General features: G+C 32.8%; 4 protein-coding genes across 7 annotated transcripts in view; 2 read left to right on the top strand and 2 right to left on the bottom strand.

Moving 5' to 3' along the window:
• LOC108693145 (serine/threonine-protein kinase ULK2) overlaps positions 1-3,614 on the top strand; it is a 7,970-nt gene extending 4,356 nt beyond the window's left edge. The window contains exons 10-14 of the mRNA XM_018201916.1: positions 805-1,058; positions 1,300-1,683; positions 2,140-2,267; positions 2,431-2,566; positions 3,022-3,614. Of these exons, the coding sequence (XP_018057405.1) occupies positions 805-1,058; positions 1,300-1,683; positions 2,140-2,267; positions 2,431-2,566; positions 3,022-3,095 (976 nt within the window). The 3' untranslated portion in view covers positions 3,096-3,614. The remainder of the gene's footprint in view (positions 1-804; positions 1,059-1,299; positions 1,684-2,139; positions 2,268-2,430; positions 2,567-3,021) is intronic.
• LOC108693147 (translocator protein) lies at positions 3,397-8,009 on the bottom strand. The gene is made up of 3 exons (XM_018201920.1): positions 7,798-8,009; positions 5,854-6,066; positions 3,397-4,308 (listed from the first exon to the last, which is right to left on the bottom strand). Exons 1-3 carry the CDS (start codon positions 7,900-7,902, stop codon positions 4,111-4,113), a joined length of 516 nt encoding a protein of 171 aa, XP_018057409.1. The 5' UTR covers positions 7,903-8,009; the 3' UTR covers positions 3,397-4,110.
• Positions 8,010-8,039: 30 nt separating this feature from the next.
• Positions 8,040-14,026, bottom strand: LOC108693146 (transmembrane protein 120 homolog). Of its 4 annotated transcripts, XR_001932014.1 has the most exons (7): positions 13,069-14,026; positions 11,927-12,045; positions 11,224-11,382; positions 11,062-11,154; positions 10,693-10,910; positions 9,935-10,529; positions 8,040-8,213 (listed from the first exon to the last, which is right to left on the bottom strand). XR_001932014.1 is itself a non-coding variant. In XM_018201917.1 (6 exons), exons 1-6 carry the CDS (start codon positions 13,135-13,137, stop codon positions 10,123-10,125), a joined length of 1,065 nt encoding a protein of 354 aa, XP_018057406.1. In that variant the 5' UTR covers positions 13,138-14,026; the 3' UTR covers positions 9,781-10,122. The 4 variants fall into 4 exon arrangements, 3 of the variants coding, with proteins under 3 accessions (XP_018057406.1, XP_018057407.1, XP_018057408.1); XM_018201917.1 differs by lacking the exon at positions 8,040-8,213 and having other exon boundaries at positions 9,781-10,529; XM_018201918.1 differs by lacking the exons at positions 8,040-8,213; positions 13,069-14,026 and adding an exon at positions 12,595-12,902 and having other exon boundaries at positions 9,781-10,529.
• A 2,271-nt stretch (positions 14,027-16,297) lies between these two features.
• LOC108693118 (cytochrome P450 315a1, mitochondrial) overlaps positions 16,298-20,146 on the top strand; it is a 4,853-nt gene continuing 1,004 nt past the window's right edge. The window contains exons 1-4 of the mRNA XM_018201862.1: positions 16,298-16,322; positions 17,645-18,210; positions 18,465-18,655; positions 18,844-19,181. Coding sequence (XP_018057351.1) covers positions 17,696-18,210; positions 18,465-18,655; positions 18,844-19,181 — 1,044 coding nt within the window. The 5' untranslated portion in view covers positions 16,298-16,322; positions 17,645-17,695. The remainder of the gene's footprint in view (positions 16,323-17,644; positions 18,211-18,464; positions 18,656-18,843; positions 19,182-20,146) is intronic.

Below are 20,146 nucleotides of genomic sequence, written 5' to 3'. Positions count from 1 at the left end.
ATATATATATATATACGTGGGTCGTTTGATAAGTTTGGTACATTTCCATGAAATGGCGCTACAATCCATTTGATGCCGCGACATTTCGAAAGATCCACTCTTCGACCCCTTTCAGGCCAAATTTCAGCCAGAAAGGACGCATAGTTCACGTTTGGTAGTCATTTGAAGCGAGATTGGCGCGCAAAAAAGTGCTCTTCCATCAAGACAATGCGCCGTCCCACAAGTCATTGCAATGACAAAACTACGAATTGGGCTATGAATTGATTCCTCATCCACCCTATTCTCCGGGTTTGGCCCCGTGTTCTTTCTGTTCCCAAACTTAAAAACTTGGCTCGGTGGGAAGACTTGCAGACGTTGAGACAGCCTATTTCAAATGACTACCAAACGTGAATTATGCGTCCTTTCTGGCTGAAATTTGATCTGAAGGGGTGGATCTTTCGAGATGTCGCGTCATCAAATGGATTGTAGCGCCATTTCATGGAAATTTACCAAACTTATCAAACGACCCACGTATATATATATAATTATTTTTTATTAATAAAAATTATTTCTCTTTTTCTCTGCTAATTATTTTATTATTATTTTATTAATTAATTTGTTAATGGAATAAATCAATCGCATGGAACAATTAACAGTCGGTTAATGTGGAATTGTACGTTTATTAAAATTTGTTTTGTTTGTTTTTTTTAAATTATATTGAATTTTTGTAAACTCTCACCATTTTTTTTTATTAAAGATTCAGATATTCGAAAATAATATAACGTAACTAAACTAAAAGATTAAAGCTAATATATCAACAATTAGGTTGAGCGAGACTCCACCACCACCCAATACATGGCAAGTCAGCCCTGTAGCAAGACACTCACACACGCCGAGTGGAACTTCACCGTTACGACGTTCCACGGGTAATAACAGCGCATCCTCGCCGTTGCTCACAGGTCCGCTAGCAGTACTCGGCTCGCCTACTTCCCGAGCTTTTCAAGATAACAACAATACTCTTAGACATTCGCCTGTCATACCCTTCGGCACAAGGGCCGTCACTCTTCCGGAAATATCTGGTAATGTTTTGGCCATTGTCAAAAAATCTAACATCGGAACTGTGCGGAATATCCGTATCATAGTAGAGAGTCATTAACTTTTAATCTGATAATTCCAATGTCGTCTTAATGGATATTTTGTTCGAAAGTTATATTAGATAAGTATGAAAAAAGAGAAGTCTTTTCTCTACAAATCGTTTACGTACTTTCCCTATAAATCATAGGTATATTTATTAATTTTAATTATCTATCTCATCTATAGAAGCCGGTAGTTTCCAAAATCTGTTTCCCGATATACCTCCGACGACAATCGAAGATCGTCCATTAACGTTCATTGCGCCGGAGTTACCGGAAGAGACACTTATGGAGCGTGAGCACAACGAGATCCTGGCCAAGTTGAATTTTGTCGTGGCGTTGTGCGAATGCGTATGCGAAGTCGCCAGATCCAGGGCTGGCCCGCTCGGAAACATCGAACAACCGGCACCTCTCGGCAGCATCGAACAGGCTGGCAATGCGGCCACTAGAAAACGTGCCGAGCAGGTCATCCTTCTGGTACGAGCTCTTCAATGGCTTAGCTCCGGTCTGAATTTGGCCACTCAGGAACTTAAAGCAGGAAGGCTGCAACCAACAGCCACTGTGAAGGATGGTAAAGTTCTTATTATTGTTATTTTTAACATTAGATATTGGATCATATACATTTCAAATTTTAAATTAAAATATTTACCCTGAATTTGAAAACAAATTCTAAAATTTTAGAATATATAAAATTAAAAAATTTTAGAAATTAAAAAATTTTTGTTTTTTGTTTTAAAATAAATCCATACTATATAAATTAATGTGATGTAAGATTATTTGTTTCTATGTGTCTTTCAAATTATGAAGTGCATTTTATATTTTATTATAACTTGAAAGACATTAGTGTTTCTATTATCATTAAGAATAAATTTCTTTAAAAATACTAAAAGCATTGCGACATCACTTTATATAATTTATTTATTAAATTTTATATTATTGTACATATTATTTGTTAATTAAACTTAAGTTGATATATGAGTTAGTTTATATAAACTGAAATTAAATTGCTCTTTTTTAAATATTGCAGTTGTCAGTACTATGAACGAGAAATTCAAATCGTGTTTGACGGAATGCAAGCAGTTGAATAGCGTAGGGCTTCTTCGTCAAACAGGAGCCACGGCGGACAAGATACTGTACAATCATGCGATTCACATGGTATCAAAAAATAACTTCACATTTTTTCAATTACGTTTATCACATTGATTTCTTTATCCTGAGGCTGAATATACATCTATGTTATATTTTTGATGATTAAAAACAATGCAATTTCGTTTGATATGATATTTGAAGTATTTAATGGGATTATTTATACTTTCAGTGTCAATCAGCGGCATTGGATGAGCTATTCGGAAAAGGCGGTGAATGTTTTCAACGATATCACACGGCGCAAATATTATTACATTCGTTAGCGCAACATGTCAGCCATAGTCAGGATCGAGCTCTACTTATCAAATGTACGTATTATTTTCGCTCTGTATCTTCTTTGAACTTCTTCGCTAACAAATCTGTTTATTTTTTTTTAATTTGAAAAATTTTGAAAAAATATCTTCGATGATAATAAAAATATTATCTCAATTATTTCTGATGATTCGTATAATTTCTTTTTCAGCCTATATATATTTAAAATTTTAATTTTAATTTTTAATATAAAAATAAAATAAAAGTGTAGAATTCGCTTGTGTTATGTAAAGTAAACAGCAAAAATATAAAACATCTTTGCACATCAACTTATAATATTTATTTATAACCAATTTAATTTATCAATTACAGTGCTATACATTGTATAAGATAAATCTCTTTCGCTCATTTATAATAAAAAATTAAATTAGATTATTTTGCCAATATAATCTTTGTTCGATTCTATCTTATTTTATCGTTCATAGTAATCACAGTTTGCCATTGATTTCAGATAAAGAGGCAGTGGAGAAGCGACTGTACGTGCTACAACAACAAGGCTACATCTACGCAACCGAACCCACGTAGCGCTTGTGAAACATGGCAGCTGAATACGGCGGCAATAGCCGCCTAGAAGAGATCGAGCAGCCGCCCGTGTCATCGTACTCGATATCGCTCTTCTGTAATATATTCTGCCCTATTCTGTACAAAAGACGAGATTGATGCCAAGATCACAGCTTTAAAGGCGGGAATTCTCCAAATTCATGGCTGACATTACTTTACTGAGACTAATTAATTCAAAAGAAGACTCCGTAGCTCCACACAGAATAGGGTAGACAGTGAAGAAAATGAAAGTCTCCTGTCCACACCATCTGTTTCCCATCCATCCTTTCCCAGGTTACTTTATATGATTTATTAAAGCTTATATATAGTACATTTAAGATATTACACTGTATAATGTACGTACACGTGGTCGGTTAGCTGATCTTTATTTCGTATATCGATCAATAAACATGTGTATACTAACGGCGTTGTGCGTTCAATGCAAAGGCATGTCTCGTCGAACCCGACGATTGAAGTGGTCCATAACGATAATGATGTACGAAAGTGAATAATGGGCTCGATTAATTCAATTTTTTTAAGATTACAAAAGAATAGCCAATCGATAAGCTAGACTTATCCATATCAATGCATACCAAGTTTTTCAACGCCTTTGAATAACGAGTATTTTCGCACATAATCTTTTTTTAAATAACTTTATATAGAAAAAAAAGGAAAAAAAACTACTACAAAGTATTTCATTCAATGCTATATTAATACAAATAAAAAAAAAAAGCAATAGACTCTAATAGAAATATTTCGCGGTGATTCTTTTCTTTTCATCGCTTTCATAAAAGATCTCTTTTAATAGAGATATATGCGAATACTCGATTTTTATATATTCAAATCTTACTCAAAGTACTTGTTAAGCCCACTTGTTGATTAGCATTAATCTCGTGAGGAATGCTCTTTTAACAAAAGCTGGTTTTCTAAGCAGACATCCACGGCACTGCTGTGTGTCTCTCTCTCTATTCCCCCTTTCTTTTTCGCTATATAAATTTCCTTAGTTCTTCTTTCCTTCGGCTTTCTCAATAGCAGGAGGCTGTTTGTTATCTCGATAGATGACATAATTGAATGTCGCGGCGAAAGAGTTCCACATGACGTAGGGAATGATGAGATAACCGGCAGTGGGATTAATGTGGAAGAACACGACCCCAACCGCCGCCGTGCTGATCCACAACGCCGCAATTTCATAGAGAGCCTGTGTACGAATGTAAAACAATAGTCTTAATAACATTTTCGATCGAAGCGAAGTTTTATAGGATCGCTCCAAAATCGCTAAATGATGTCATTCTACTTCCAATTACAAAAGATTTATAAAAAGGTCTATTCTTTGTAGCTAAACTAGTATACACTCGTTATACTTAAAATGATAATAGATGTATATTTGAAATTAACAAAAAATTTTTAATGCTAAAGAACAGATCGTATATAAAAAATCTAAAACATATATCGTTCTTGTCTTGGAAATTAAACTGGAAACATACTGAGAAATAATTATATTATGTATAAAATTGATTTTTCGTTAAAATCAATTAAACATGAGTTCACAAAAGTTGGATCTAACCGCATTCAAAGCAATCTCTAAACTCGCTTCGGTCTAAAATCATTGTAAGATTCAAGGATCGTTCGAGCAAATTGGGCATTGATAACTTTTTTTTGCAAATCAAGAACTATTGCATATTTAAAAAAATGGAGATTATGTATTATACAAAGATATTCTTATAAAATTTTATTGATATATAATCTTTACTTCTAAAAATATAAATTCAATTCGATTTGAAAAAAAGATAAGCTGTCTTTTTCGTAATTATATGAAAAAGAAATTAGTTTCTATTATCTCTGTTTTCTAGTCATATATTTATTCATGAATTAGAATTAGTAAGATACTCGTCACACACGGAACGAAAAGAGGTTCAGGTTCGAGTCCTGATTAGAGAATATTTTTCGCAATAAATTCTTTACAATTCTTTAAGATCCTCATTATTAATTGCATCAACATTATTAATTGCTTGTCAATTTAATTTGTGCTATTATATATTGTATTCTGTATAATTTTAGTTTAGTTCCTTTCTTTTTCTCTCCAATGTGAAAAGAAAAAAGAAAAGGTGAACTCTGCAAGAAATACCGCTAAAAAGAGCAAGACCTCTATTCTTGAAAATTATCGCATACTGGACAAATACTGTAGTACCCGTAATGTACTATAATATTTTCTTAAATTTGTTGTATACGATACTTTTCAAGAACAAAGGCTCCTTATTCTTGAAAAGTATTGCATACTATGGAACGCACGAAAAACTATGGAAATACTATAGTATGTGTTACATATACTATAGCATTTCCCTAGTTTTTCGTATGCGATACTTTTCAAAAATAGAGGTCTAGATCCGTTGTATTTCAAAACTGACAAATAATTGGCGCGCCATTTGCTTGATTTGGAAATTGTAAGAATTACGCAAGAATATTATCAGGTATCATCATTCGCTTTGACCGAATATAATCTTCTATGGTTTTCATCACTTATTTGTTAATTAGGATTAATCTTAAGCGATGCGAATCTCGAAAAGATCCATCTTGAATCTACCTAGATATCTTCCAATATAAATAATGTAGCAATAAAAAAATTGATTAATGGTAAATTTATAATTATGATAAAATTATGCGAAAAACACTCGAACGATCTCAGAGATTTACGATTAATGTATGCGTGCGCGCGTGTGTATGTGTATGTAATTAGATGTAATACCAATTTTATGTTACGAGTCTCGAAGAATAGCGGCGTCCACGACCAGTTGAGGGCGAGATTAAGGCCGTAGACGCTGAGCGGTACGGCCGCCCCCTCGAAGCCACCTCCGTCTCGCCACACAAGGTATGACGAGTAACCCATTGTACAGTAGATGGTGGTCCACACGGGCCCGAATACCCAATTCGGCGGGATGTACTTTGGCTTTTTCAGTGACTGGAACAAGAGAGTGACGGATTAAGCGCGGCGGACACATCTATACGTACAAAAGCGATATATTACGTGTTATTATATCATTAGCGGTAAGGTGTAATTTATTGTAAACACACTTGAGCATTTCCGCGATTGACGGTAGATAGAAGTGCTGCTTGATCGTTAAGTTAAGCCTCCTATTTCTCTTTCACACGAAAAGAGATTTTGTGTAAGCGAAATAAAAGTATCGAAATAATCGTATCGGCACTTACTTTGCAACATTAATATTCGAGAAAAGATTTCTGATTTTCTCTTGAATATTTGCAAAACCTATCTTTTTCTTACGTATCCTATAAAGCGACACTTACGGAATTATAAACTGTGCCCTCAATCACTGGTTACATAAGCATAATTACAGATTTATAGTTATACCAAGTTATATATAACTACTAAGTTTTTGTAATGAATGGTCATGTTCAGCAGAATATTTATTTTGCAACTATTGGAAGTTTCTTTCGTTGATAAGATTCTTCTAAATCTAAAAATATAATAGCGTAAAACGCTAAAGAGCCCGCATTTTCCATAACAGTAATCGTATGACGTACCATAAGAATTAGCCAATCAAAGTTGAAAGTTTTTGACAAGTTTCTTGACTGTGATTGGTTACTTTTTACGATATATTTTATGGTTATTGTTAGGAAAAATGTATGTAGGCCTCTTAAACACTGATTTCTGAACGCGAGCATTCATAAATCTCTTTAAATTATTTAAATGCTCATCATTCAAGCGATCGATATTCGTAATCATTTGATCTTCATTTATTATATCGAGTAATCTGTTAAATAATTTGACATTTAAATTGCCGATAAGACAAATTCTATATAGATCCTGTATATTTATTACATAAAATCTTTTCTTTATTTATAGATGGATGTAAACCTGAAAAGTTTTGTAGTTCTTTTTTTGAAAGACTGTACATATGAAGATTACATAGAGAAAGAAGATGTTACGAAATAAGAGAAAAACACATCCATGAAAAAGGTATATTATTTATGTATTATTTTTCTGAACGAGAGATTTTGACAACTATAAATTCTAAAAAAAAAAAGTAACCGAATTGATTATAGATTCGCGGAATTATTTGCTATAATTATTATTAATTATGAGTACAATACAGACAAGTATCTTGTCCGTTTGTCCGTTTATTGGAATTTGCATTGATGTATCGCGTATGTTATGAATAATTGTAAAAATAAACACAATTTTAAGCTATCATAATCATGATTATAGATAATATATAGTTACGAAAGTTTAGATAAATACGTACAGTTATAATATTTCTAAATAATTCATATATATTTATTATATATAACCAAAATTATAATTGTAAACTATTATAGATATCAGATTATAAAGAAATATAATTGCAAGTAATTATAAATAGTAATATTGTATAATTTCTGTGTGTTATTAAGATTTAATGAAGATAGATCAAGATATGAGATATAATTTTTTATATTGCAGCAAAGTGGCTCGAATGATCCAGATAGCATATTTACATTTCGCCATTATATCGATTCGTGCATATATCAAATGACCTTCACCTACAAATGTTTCTACGAATTTATATTTAGATTTTGCAGAAAAAGCGCATAGCAACGAATATTCTTCCAAATAAATAACGCTTCGTTTAATTTCTCATATCATGACAATGACGTAATTTCACCGACGTACTTGTATGTGATGTCATCTCACCTCGTACCAGCTGATATTTTTTTTAACAAAGTAGCTGTCAATCCAGCCGCCAATGTTAGGGCAGACCGTCGCCATCAACATGGGCCAATTGATTTTTACCGGCATCTTGGCTCCTCAATGCGCACCTGTTCACTTTAATATATAGACAGTAGAATATAAAAGGATGTGCAAAGTTTGCACGACGTGTACACTCGTGAAGAACGTACGATAAAGACTGGTTGTGCTTACCTAAGCGTCGTAGATTGCGATGACTAAACTATTGCTTTTTCAGACAGTGGCGTAGCTACAGTTGCCAGTTCTAGTCGGTTCTTCTCATTGATTTATATTCTACCTGCACGTACGCTAATACTTTCTCTTTTTCCTTTTTGTGTTTGAATTTCACTTCAGCTAGTATCTGCGCTTTGACGTTGGTGGATCTAGAAGTTGATGAATGGTGTACCATTCATGATTTATCAAGTATTTTTATCACTTGATAAAATAGCATCTTCGAAATTTTTTTTTAAAGTCAAGATCATATCTAAAATTATAATGAAGAAAAAGGAAGTAGAAAAATAAGAATTTTTAAAAAAATCAACTCACTTGATATGTATAGATCACTTTCGCTCCTACTTAATTTATCACAAAAATATACATTGTTAATTATTATATAATAAAATGCACATAATACATAATTTGTTTACGTTTTACATTAATTCATTATGTTATCCGCAGTAAAATATCATTCACGATGTCTGACAAGACACGCATTTTCATGCTCATATATGATATAAATGAAATAGAAGGGTTAAAAGAAAGAGAAACTTATTTAAAAAAATTCGGATTAGCAATTCTAAGTAACTTTTAACTACGGATTATCGTTATAGGATTAGGCGGCTCGGTATGCGTTTATTTACACATGAGTAAATACATTTCAATAAATACATTTGGAGCAAAATATGTCATAATTATACTATACAAGATCATTTTCGGTGCATTTTGCGCGATATCGTACGAAATAAACATGGTATCACATATGTATATGTATATCTGCATGTAAAATAACTACGTAATTTAGATCCATGTGTGTGTGTGTGTGTGTGTGTGTGTGTGTGTGTGTGTGTGTATGTGTGTGTGTGTGTGTGTGTGTGTGTGTGTGTGTGCATATAGAATCTACATATGATATATTCATTTGGATTATTCCAAATACATTTATTTTTAATTGAATTACTAATTCGATATTATGGTTCTATCATGACATGCAATATAATGCGCAAATATTAATGCCTAAACATAAACCCCGCTCGACAATAGGCGAGTGTGTGTATGTGTGTGTGTGTGTACACACACACACACACACACACACACATATACACATACATAAATTATATACACATATAAATTATCCGCAAATAAAGATTAGTCCGCCTATTGTCGAATGGAGTTTGTGTTTGGGCATTAATATTTGTCATCATATTGTGTATCATGATAGAATCATAATATCGAGTTAGTAATTCAATTAAAAATAAATGTGTATATTTGGAGTAATCCAAGTGAGTATATCATATAAATTCTGAAATAGAACAGAAAATTGTGATGTGAATCTGGAATTGATTTTTCTTCAATCAAAACTATCGTGAAATGATGCTTAATTAGAAATTCTAAATAATAGATATTTTTCAGAAAATAAAATTTTAAAAAATCACGTTAATTTTAATTAATTAGTTAATTTTTGATTAATTTATTCAATTAATTGTCATATATGAACACACACACACACACACACACACACACATACACACATACACACACACACACACACACAATAATAATTAGTTTATGTTAATTATTTCAAATAGATTTGCATAATTCTTGTCTAGGAAGTTCTTAAGTCTTTCTTCTTAAGTTTTTATTTCCTGGAGGTTCTTAATTTTGAAAGATAATTGAAAATAATATGTTTAAAACACATTTTACATTTTCTCATATAAAAAACTAATTCGTCAAATTCGTTGAGCAGTCTATTGTTGGAATTAGACAAGTTTATTTCAGGACGGTCAAAGAATATAAAGAGTATTCTCGAGAACACTTGACATGGATTATCCAAGAGTAAAGTAATTAAAAATACGCGGAAACTTCTTTATTTGTGATCAAAGTCACTCACATCGTATATGCGTGTATGTGTACTTCCATTGCTAAACGCAACAAAGTGTTGTGTTCGTTATATTTTAGAGCCAACACCAACACCATTTTATAGCGTATTCATCTTATCTTTGTGATTTTTCCTCCAATTTATTTTCCATGTAATTAAGTCGAAATTTTCATCAGCTGGAAGTACTCGAAATTCTTCCTTCACTCACTTTTTTCATCTTTATTGTTCTTATCTCGTGTTCTTCCCTCTTTCCTGTGATCAGGTTTAAAAGCGAATAGTTGATCCTTAACGCGATCCTTGACGAGTTTCTGTGGGATTACCATGATGGTGGTGGTAGTATTACCCAGAAATAATACGAGGAACATGGCGCTAAGTACTGGTACGTGCCATGTCGCCTCTGGATGGTATGCTAGTTCGTATAACGTGTACGCATTATAAAGTTGAAACAAATAACCAGCGAAGAGGAACGGCAGCAGAAATGAGAGACCGCGCCACATCCACGAATGAAATCCCTCAATAGTAATGTCCATATTGTCCCTCTCTCCCAGTGCTTTTAACCGATACAAAACGCCACGTTGGTACCGAAATTGCAAATATTGGACTACACCTGAAAAATATTAATTAAAATTCGCTATTATACATAGATGAAAATAAAATATAGTGTTATAAGTTATTGAATATTTCAATTCTAGAGCTATTTACCTTTATTTATCTTTATTATTTTTATATTATTAGATTTTTATGACATTTAGAAATTATGCAATACTCACTGATATACACATTAAACCACATGAATTGGTTACGAAATTGATACCACGGTCCAGTATTCGGCCAGACTAGTAGAACCCCGGATACTACTGTTGAGAGAAAATGATGGAATCTCCACCATCCTTTAATTCTTGATCCATTTACCTTGAGTATACTTTCTCTTATCGTTAATGTACAATAGTACCAAACGAGAAGAAACATAAAACTAAGTTCTAAGGTTCTGAAACATAAAATAAAACACAATAATTATAAATAAATAAATATATATAAATAATAAATTTAGTAATATAATAATAAAAATGGAATGTCTTATTGTAGTAGTATATAATTTAAAATAGAAAACACATTGATTATAATAAATTATATCTCACCTTATATTGGTAAACAGATTTAATACAGATAAGACAAATCCAATTACGGACAGCACTAATTTGAATTTCTCATATTCGTCTTTATACTTGAATCTGAAAGCAATTATTATGAAATCACTCCAAATAAAGATATGTCAGATATGATTTTTAACAGTAACATACTTGTCACTTTTATTTAATATGGAGACATTAACACTGCCTAGAATAATTTGTAAGTAAATGCCGTTTGATTTAGGTAAAGTTTGCTCAATCTCTCTGAGCTGCTGTTCTCTCCTCGTCATAGATTTTTGCAATTCTTCTTGTGTTTCTTTTGTATTTAGCCTAGAAATAGATAAACATTATATAAATTGTCATATATATATAATATAAATTAATTTAAATAATAATTGCAAATATTGCAAATATTATCGGTATATCTTTCTAAGTATTTAATAAATAAAAACATTAATTAATTAATATAATTGAAAGTTATCGATTATTCTTCTAAAAAAAATTTATAGACTGCCCAACAAACGAGAATGGATTAAAATGGATTGAAATTTGTTTCTATTCGAATGTATATTTTAAATAGCGAATACTTTTTTTTTAGATTTAATTGGATTCAATTGGATTCAATTAGATTCAATTGGATTGAAAAACTGCATTTCCTATTCAAAATTTTGAATTGAATAGTACTCACAACAGAAAAAGTTAATATTATTTTTTGAAAGGCATACAAATATGCTCCATGCAATTTCTATAAATAAATAAAAATGCATTCAGGATTGAAAAGCATTCATTTTAACATTCGTGAATCAATATTTCTGAAAATCTGAATCCATTTCAATTCATTTCAATCCATCTTGTTTGCTGCTCGTAAACTTACTGTTTTAAGGATTTGGATATTACACCCATTCGATATTTCTGATGAGAGATACCTTTGATGCATTTTGCTTGCAGCTCGCCAATTTCTTCTAATTTCAAAATATATTCCCTATTTAGTGCCTGTAAGTAAATAAGATATCTTTAGAATACAACAACAATCAATAGATGCCTTCCATTTGACAATACAAGTATCATTTTATCTTTCATTGATTGAATATCAAAAAAGATAAAAAGATACTTGTACTAACCTGGGTTATTAAATGGAAAGCATCTTTCAATATCTTGTTTATCAGTTAATAAATAACGATCAAAGGTCATAAACATGATTCGATTCATAACTAATTCGATTAATTGATAATGATCATTTGTTCATTTTTGTTATTCTTTATGGATGTTTTCCAATATATAACATATTAGGTTTGTTCATTTTAGCTAAAATTATTGGTTCATTTTTCTTCCTTTTCTCTTCTCGTTAAAGAAAAAAGTTCAGCTAAAAAGAACAGGCCTATACAGATGACACAGTGAATCATTACATCCTTGTCGTTTGTCAATGTTAAACAAAAATGAAACGGTCACTGTGTTACACATTTATTACTTTATATATTTTTTGTATTTTTATATTCATGTAAATTAGATACATTTTATATCATATAAGTATAAAAATCATACTTTTAGCTCTACTAACATTGCACGAGTTACTGAAACAATCTAGGAAGTAATTGCGAGTGTGCGCAATAATATTTGTGCTTTAAAATGAAATTCTGCAGCATCATTCGCGGTTATTAAAATGCAGAATTATTAATCAGAACGGTTATTAAAGAAAAATAACACAAGTCACTCGCGCGTAATCGATTTATCATCAAGGTCACACGATATCACATGATGTTTGCGAAATCATCAAAACGGCAATTTGTTTTCATCTTCCTTCCGTCATGCCGATTGGCATGATTCGCGAATAACGAAGGATGAGACCTAACTTCGTCAGCCTCGTCCTATGCTGAGTTCAGATTCTGAACTCTGAATTCATTCCCACTTGAGTGTCATTCCATCCTCGTTTATCGTACATTAGATAAGAATGACATGACACCTGGGGAGCACCTAGATGGAATCTGAACACGCCTCTACGATGACGACGATTCTCACCTCCAGTTCCTTGTAGTCTTGCACCAAATCGTTCCATTCCTTGAGACAAGTGTCGGCGTCGATATCCATTGTATCGAGAGAAAGGGATTCGATCTCAGATTACTGATGACGTTCGTCGGAACCGCAGGATTAGGGAAATCTTTTTAAAAGGCCTGTATGAATTTTCGAAAGGGAGATCTTGGGGAGACCACAAGTGGGTTTGTCCAATCTCTCTCCTTCTTCAACTCGCCGATTTCAGCCGCTAAATGTTAGCTCAGTAACCATGTAGTCCAAGAAGCTTCTCAGGAGAGGACTCTTTTTCAGCGTTTTCGTGACACACTCGCACTTTTTGCACCCCAGAAGTCCCAGGACACGAGGTGAACAACGCGCATCAGAGAAAGAAAAAAAAAGGAGAGTGCAGCAGGGTGCAGCACAGTGCAGCTCCACGGGTCGACAACGACGACGACGATGTTCCTCGGTTACCTATGACTCCTACGAGTACCTACGTCGACATACGAGTTGCTATAAGTGGCGGACGGAATGTCAGTCAAAGTCACCGTGGAACAACTCGGAGCGAGAAGGCAAAAGCAGCCGATGAATAGATTGAGCTATGCCGTTACCGATATTGACGCGATAACGATAACGCCGCAGTGCTGGCCGATGCGAAGACCAGCGAAGAAGCGGCGCGTCCAAAAATATCGCACCGCGCGCCGCTAAACGCGCGCGAGGAATGCGAGGATTATTTGGATCGCCGAAAATTGCCGAGCCTCCAAAACGGGCTATAAACGGGCCAAAAGATGGGAAGAGGTCGCGCGGTTCGCACCCGTCGCGGGCGATATCGATACTTTGATCGAGATGGGAAATATCGATACTCCATGAACTTTGCTTTGAATCACAATTTCCTCCTGCTGGAGAACGGTCGTTGAAAAAAAGTGCGGAAACTCGGTGAAGAAAGCAAATCTTGGGACCAATCAAGCATGAAATATGTTGCTTCGATCTTTAATAACACGTAACTGTAATATCAAGCACTTGATTAGTATGTTAAAATAACGATCATTAAAGTAATCGTTATTAATGCAAGACAAACTGGTTAGTCGCGCCCATGGCGCGTCCGCTTTTTTTTATCTTGTCCAACTCTTTCCTTCTCTATTTTCCATTCTACGTTCCATTCCGCATTTATTGCATTTTAACCGTTAATACACATATTCGTGTCCTGCAAATTTCTTTCCTTTGGAATACTTATAGGAACATAAATTAATTAGTAAATTAATTTTAGGTTAAATTAATTATATATAGTGATCTTTATTTTTTTTTAAATGTACAACTTTATAAATATTTTCTAAAAATGTTAAAGTATATGTAAGAATATATTAAATAAATATGCAATGCTCCCCTATCTCCTTTTTTCCGAAATTAAAAAAATTTAATTGTATATATTTACACATAGAATCGTAGAATATATTCAGAGAAGAAATTGTTGTTCAAGTCCCGTTTTTTAATTTCAAATTTTTTGATGTCACAAAAAGAATAAAAAATTATGAGATACATTATACTGCATATTTATCACAAGAATTTTCTTTATAGTTTTTATATACTTATTATAAACGTGATGAAAATTAATCTGAGACACAAACTTATATCGTAATAAAAGATCAGCATGTCATTGCGTATAAAAAGAGTTAATATTTGTTTCTTTTTTTAAGAATCGATTTTGTCAATGTAAAATTAATTTTAATTTTGCAGATTTCGATTTAACTTACACTTCATTTTTCCTAATTCTTAGAATTAGAAAAAGGTAAACAGCATATGTTAAACTGAAATTAAACTGAAGTTCATCTTACATAGAATCAGCCCTTGTAATTAGAAAAAGATGGAGAATTAATTTTATCGAGATAAAAAACCGAGATTAAAGTTAAAGTACATTGGCAGATAATATAATAGATATAATTAGTTTTGAAATAAAATTGAAAAAAAACAATTAAAAGCAAATGGAAGAGATGAATGGAATTAAAAATTCCATGACGTTTTTAGAGCGCAAGAGACTTTTAACTTGAATCTTTTTATAAAAAGGATATTAAAATTGTCTGAAATGACAATTACTTGATGAATTCCGGCTATGAATAACAATTACTTGATATCATCGGGCTATGAATGTGTCACAACTCTTATTCCTTTATTTTTTAGAAGCAAAAATAGAAGAGGATGAAGTGAAAAAAAAGGAGAAGAATGGATTTTGTTATCAAGTATATATCAGATGCATCCGAAATCTCGAAAGATCCAGGAATGTATAGACGTGACATAAAACTCCATGTAGCTGATGTATTTTGAATAAACTCGGGATGTTAGCATATCTCGGAATGTAATCGAAGTGTCTCTCTCTGTGCTCTCGACAGACTCGGCTATTCTGACATTCAAATATTTGCGTTTTATTTATAGGTAATGTAGTCTGTGGAGCAATTTAAAGTTTCTCAGAGAGAAGAATTCTCTTTTCTTTCTTTTTCCCGCATGGAAAGTGAGACGCTTTAAACATACCGGACACGTATTATCGAATTGTTTGGAATAAATTTTTCGAAAACTTCAAAAATAAAAATTGTAAAAGTAAAAAATTTTTTTACTTTTCACGTTTTTGGAAAAAGTTATCTATATGATTGATCGATACTCGATCCGGTTGTTTTATTATCCTTTAAGAAACGTAAGGAATTTAAACGCGCGGGCTGATGCTGAGCGCGAAATAATTTCTCTATAAAAAAGCGCGCGCTTAGCGTAATGATAATTAATTACCTTATATAGAAACCTGGGAAGCGGATTTGACCGCGTCTCTAATTCAAGACGAGAAGGATAGAATGGCGGAGCAGTTCCAGATAACGGTACCCGATCTCCTGCTGCAAGCCTGTCGCGAATTCAGTCGCATGGAAGACAGAAGGTCATTTCGAACTGCTCGACTACGCTCCGCTTCCGGTCGGTACCGCTTCCGGCCGGTTTGTCAGCGACCGGCAACCAGGAGGCCGCATGCGCGATAGTGAGGATCGAGATGCTCACCAAGCGAGTTCGACAGTTTGACCCCTGAGAATCGAGCATAGTTTGTTAGACCGGCACGTACGCGAGTTTATACGGAGCTCGAGCCTTCAGACACTGAGTATAACGAAGGAGGAGAACGAAGAAATCACGCGAGTCTCAGTTTTCAAATACAACATCCTGAGATGAAATGCAATTGCTCGATAATTGCTATATAATATAACGACAGAAGAAGAGGAACTAATTAAAATTAAATATCGGTGTGTATACATTTATTATGTTATTAAAGGATATTTCCTTATATATATAACGATCTTTTTGAACTGCTAACCGGTTCGAACCGCTTTAATTTTTTTTTTTTTCATCGCGGACTAAATTTAGCTTGCTGCTGTGAGTAAAATTTAATTAAATGTAGTTAAATCGATCGTGAATTAAATGTATCACGATGGAGGAAAAATTGAATTGCAAATTGAATAAAATCACAGTACAACTTAAAGACAAAGCAAAACTTAATTGTTTAAAATCAAAATTACCGAATTGAAATGATATCAATTAAAATTACACGTATATGTTTGAAAAATACTGGATTAAAGGATAATGTATTATCATTAACGTTGCACTTTGAGATTTGGTCCGTCGACGCAATCGCTCGCTCAAGTGAAAGAGTTCATCTCTATCTCTTTTTAAGAGATGTTCATATTTTTATATATATTATTGTATTAAAAATAGCATAAAAGTTTTATAGATTATGCAATTTCAATTGAGAGCGTAAAAGACAAAATTCTAATTAGATTATAAATTAAAAAAGAAAATATGTTATTAGCTGTCAAAATTTAAACTTTGACGTCATTATCATAATATTTATTTAAAAAGAATAATTTTAATGAAAATCACACATTTTTAATTGATTAGATTTTTAATTTTGTTAACAGCAAATATTTTTTTTCTAGGTCGAATTAAATGGAAAATGTAATAAATTAATACTTATCTGTTAATGTATAATCTGTTTTAATATATCGAATATCCTATAACGCATTATATATATATTGAGTATCAAATAAACAATATTTTATAACTGAAGATTATTTCATGAATGTGAAACATTGATCATATTTCTTAATTAATTTCAAAATTATAAATTTGATTGCGCACGCACATAATTGTTTCATTTATATCATTCTGTTTTCTTAACTGCACTTTTTATCTCCCTATTATACCACGCCTTCCAACGTATGAGTTAGGATGGCTTGAAAGGGGAAAAAATATCGGTGAGATATCCGGATATTATGTGATACATACTCCAGATAAGGCCTTGTTTAACATTCGAAAAACAAAGAACTCGATTACATTACATTTAAGCGAGCAATATTGTATTTACTTGTATTTCAAAACATTGGCTTTACATGTCACGTGATACATTAAACTGATGTTTTCGTTTACTTTTCTTTTTATAAAACTTGCTTATCCTCGTTTGCATACATTATTTGTTTTGTAATAATTTCGTTGACTTGAAAAAAAAATTGCTGAATCGGTATACGCGTATCAGATTCGATACGATCACGATCTGATTTCTCGTTGACAGCGAAGCTGCACATTCGTCTCTCGGGCTTGTATACCTGGTGTCGCCAAAGAGATGCATACTACACCAAGAACATTACGAAGATTCACGAGGTCGATGAACTTCCACAATGATTTCAACGTTTCGTTTAGCAAGCGCGGAACGATTCTTGGATCTGATTTGCGGTTTTTATTATTAAATGATATTAACGATGCTGCTCCTTCTTCGTGGAATATCACTAATCAAGGCTTGAGCTCTGTGTTATCGCGAACGTTCGCGCAAGATTTCGGCACTTCAGCGAGGAAGGAACCACCCGAGCCACGAGGTCTTCCCTGGCTCGGTACAATATTATCCCTGATAATGTCCGGTGGTGCGAAAAAACTACATGAATACGTGGACAATAGACACCAAGAACTTGGACCAGTCTTTAGAGATCAGATTGGACCAATCGAAGCTGTTTTCGTTAATTCGCCAGCTGAATATCGTAAAGTATTAGCCGATCTTGCGGGTAACACGCCGCGGCACTTCTTACCGGAATCCTGGATGTTGTATAACGAAATTCGAACACAAAACCGAGGTCTACTCTTCATGTACGTACGATGTTCTCCCATCGGTATGTTAAAGAAAAGAATTGTTATAAATTCCGATAGAATTAGATATTAGCGATGAGAATCGAAACGTTTGTTTTATAAGATGTTTTTGTGAAAATTTTAATTTTTCTTAGAATCTTTTCATATAATTAAAATCATCTTTCGTTCGTCTGAATTCTCTTCTTCTCAGTGAAGTAATTCATTTTGTCATAAAATAATTTCGATAACGAAAGAACATTGCGCTGTTGGAATAGGGACGGAGAAGAGTGGTGGCATTACCGTAAAATTCTCAATAAAGTAATGCTGAAACCTGCACCAAAGACTTTTTTCTGTGGACCTTGTCAGGAAGCCGCCGAAAATCTCACGAAGGAATGGCAAAGGTATAGCCGAATCGGTTGTGTAATACCGAATCTGGAACATCAGCTGTATCAGTGGTCTATCGAGGGTACATTTCGAGTCATTATATAATAGAGTTTTTTATATAGCAGCAGTTTTTATATAGCAGCATTTAACATAATCATACTTTATTAAATCGTTATTATTATTTTAGTGCATTCGTCGACTATGTAAAATTATTTTAAACGATTTTTCGCGATTAACAATGCGCGATGTTGATCGATAATCCTTTTATAGTGATGTTAGGGACCATGATAGGTTCGCAATGGCATGCTTGCGAACCATGGTTACGTCGTGACATAGAGGATGTGGCCACGATATTACATCAGATTTTCACATATACTTCACGTCTTTCAATGATACCAGCCAAGTTAGCGATGAAGCTTAGGTTGCCAGTGTGGAACAAGTTCGTTAAGGCTGCCGACGAGGTGCTAGACAAGGTGCGCAAACTGGTGCCAGAAATGATCGAGTTATCAAACAACGACGGACTTCTGCAGATGATTTTAAATAATGGTATTCGCGGAGATGAAGCTGTCAGAATCATCTGCGATTTCGTCGTAGCTGCTGGTGACACAGTACGTGTTTAATTTATTATTACTCGTATATACAGAATGTTTTATCACAAAATTTAACAAAGAAAAGACATTAAACGTTTCTAAACTAATTTTAAAATAAAATGTTCTTGATATGAGAATTTCTATGAAAAAATTTATCTTTTCCTCTCCTCAAACAATTTATTTGAAGTTGGATTATCATTTCTCATTTGTAGTTAGATAAGATATGTGCATATAATACAAGACGTAAAGAAAAATTTAAATTCTTCTAAAGGCTCATAAATATACAATAATAATAAGGAGCATATAACTCTGCACTGGTGTTAATGTGAAAAATGTTTGTTATTTAAAACGTCGATTTAATACATAATAATTATATTCGTTAGATGTTTCGACCTTATATTAAGTTATCTTCAATATAACATAAATTATTACATAAACATATTACCTAATTGTTATAATTAGGTGTCAGGACAATATTTAAAAAACGCTTGATTTCTACATAGCAATTTAAATTTATAATGGATTCGCTCACGCTCTTCGTCAGTCGTTGATGTGTTCATATTATATTCAGATTGTATTCTTTCTAATTATATTCGTCAATTCCTTAAAACAATTTAGATGTCCGTCTTAATTATCATATGTTTTCAAAATATGATATTAAGACCGGACATTTAAATTGTTTTAAAGAATTGATGAATATAATTATAAAAAGAATATGATTATAATGTGAACATATCAACCACTCACGAAAAGCGTGAGCGAATCCATTATAAATTTAAATAGAAAGGCCACATAGAAATCAAGCTTTTTTTTTAAATATTGTAAAATTTTTAAAATATTGTAAATATTGTTATCATGGCACGCAATTATAACAATTAGATAATATGTTTATGTAATAATTTATTGAAGATGATCTAATATAAGGTCGAAACGTCTAAATAATATTATTTATATATTATTACGAATATAATTATTATATATTA

This window comes from Atta colombica, unplaced genomic scaffold (genome assembly GCF_001594045.1).
Source record: "Atta colombica isolate Treedump-2 unplaced genomic scaffold, Acol1.0 scaffold88, whole genome shotgun sequence".
Lineage (NCBI taxonomy): Eukaryota > Metazoa > Arthropoda > Insecta > Hymenoptera > Formicidae > Atta > Atta colombica.
This window is presented reverse-complemented; position numbering and strand designations above follow the sequence as displayed.

Bases quoted from the DNA above. Each gene is read 5' to 3' on its own strand.
- LOC108693146 (XM_018201917.1), bottom strand. From the start codon at position 13,137: ATGGATATCGACGCCGACACTTGTCTCAAGGAATGGAACGATTTGGTG. The intron at 11,383-11,926 runs GTAAGTTTACGA...ATCTATTTCTAG, and splicing joins ATATCCAAATCCTTAAAACA to GCTAAATACAAAAGAAACAC. The intron at 11,155-11,223 runs GTATGTTACTGT...AATTGCTTTCAG, and splicing joins ATATTAAATAAAAGTGACAA to ATTCAAGTATAAAGACGAAT.
- LOC108693147 (XM_018201920.1), bottom strand. From the start codon at position 7,902: ATGCCGGTAAAAATCAATTGGCCCATGTTGATGGCGACGGTCTGCCCT. The intron at 6,067-7,797 runs GTGAGATGACAT...CTCTTGTTCCAG, and splicing joins AAAATATCAGCTGGTACGAG to TCACTGAAAAAGCCAAAGTA. The intron at 4,309-5,853 runs GTATTACATCTA...ATTCGTACACAG, and splicing joins AGACTCGTAACATAAAATTG to GCTCTCTATGAAATTGCGGC.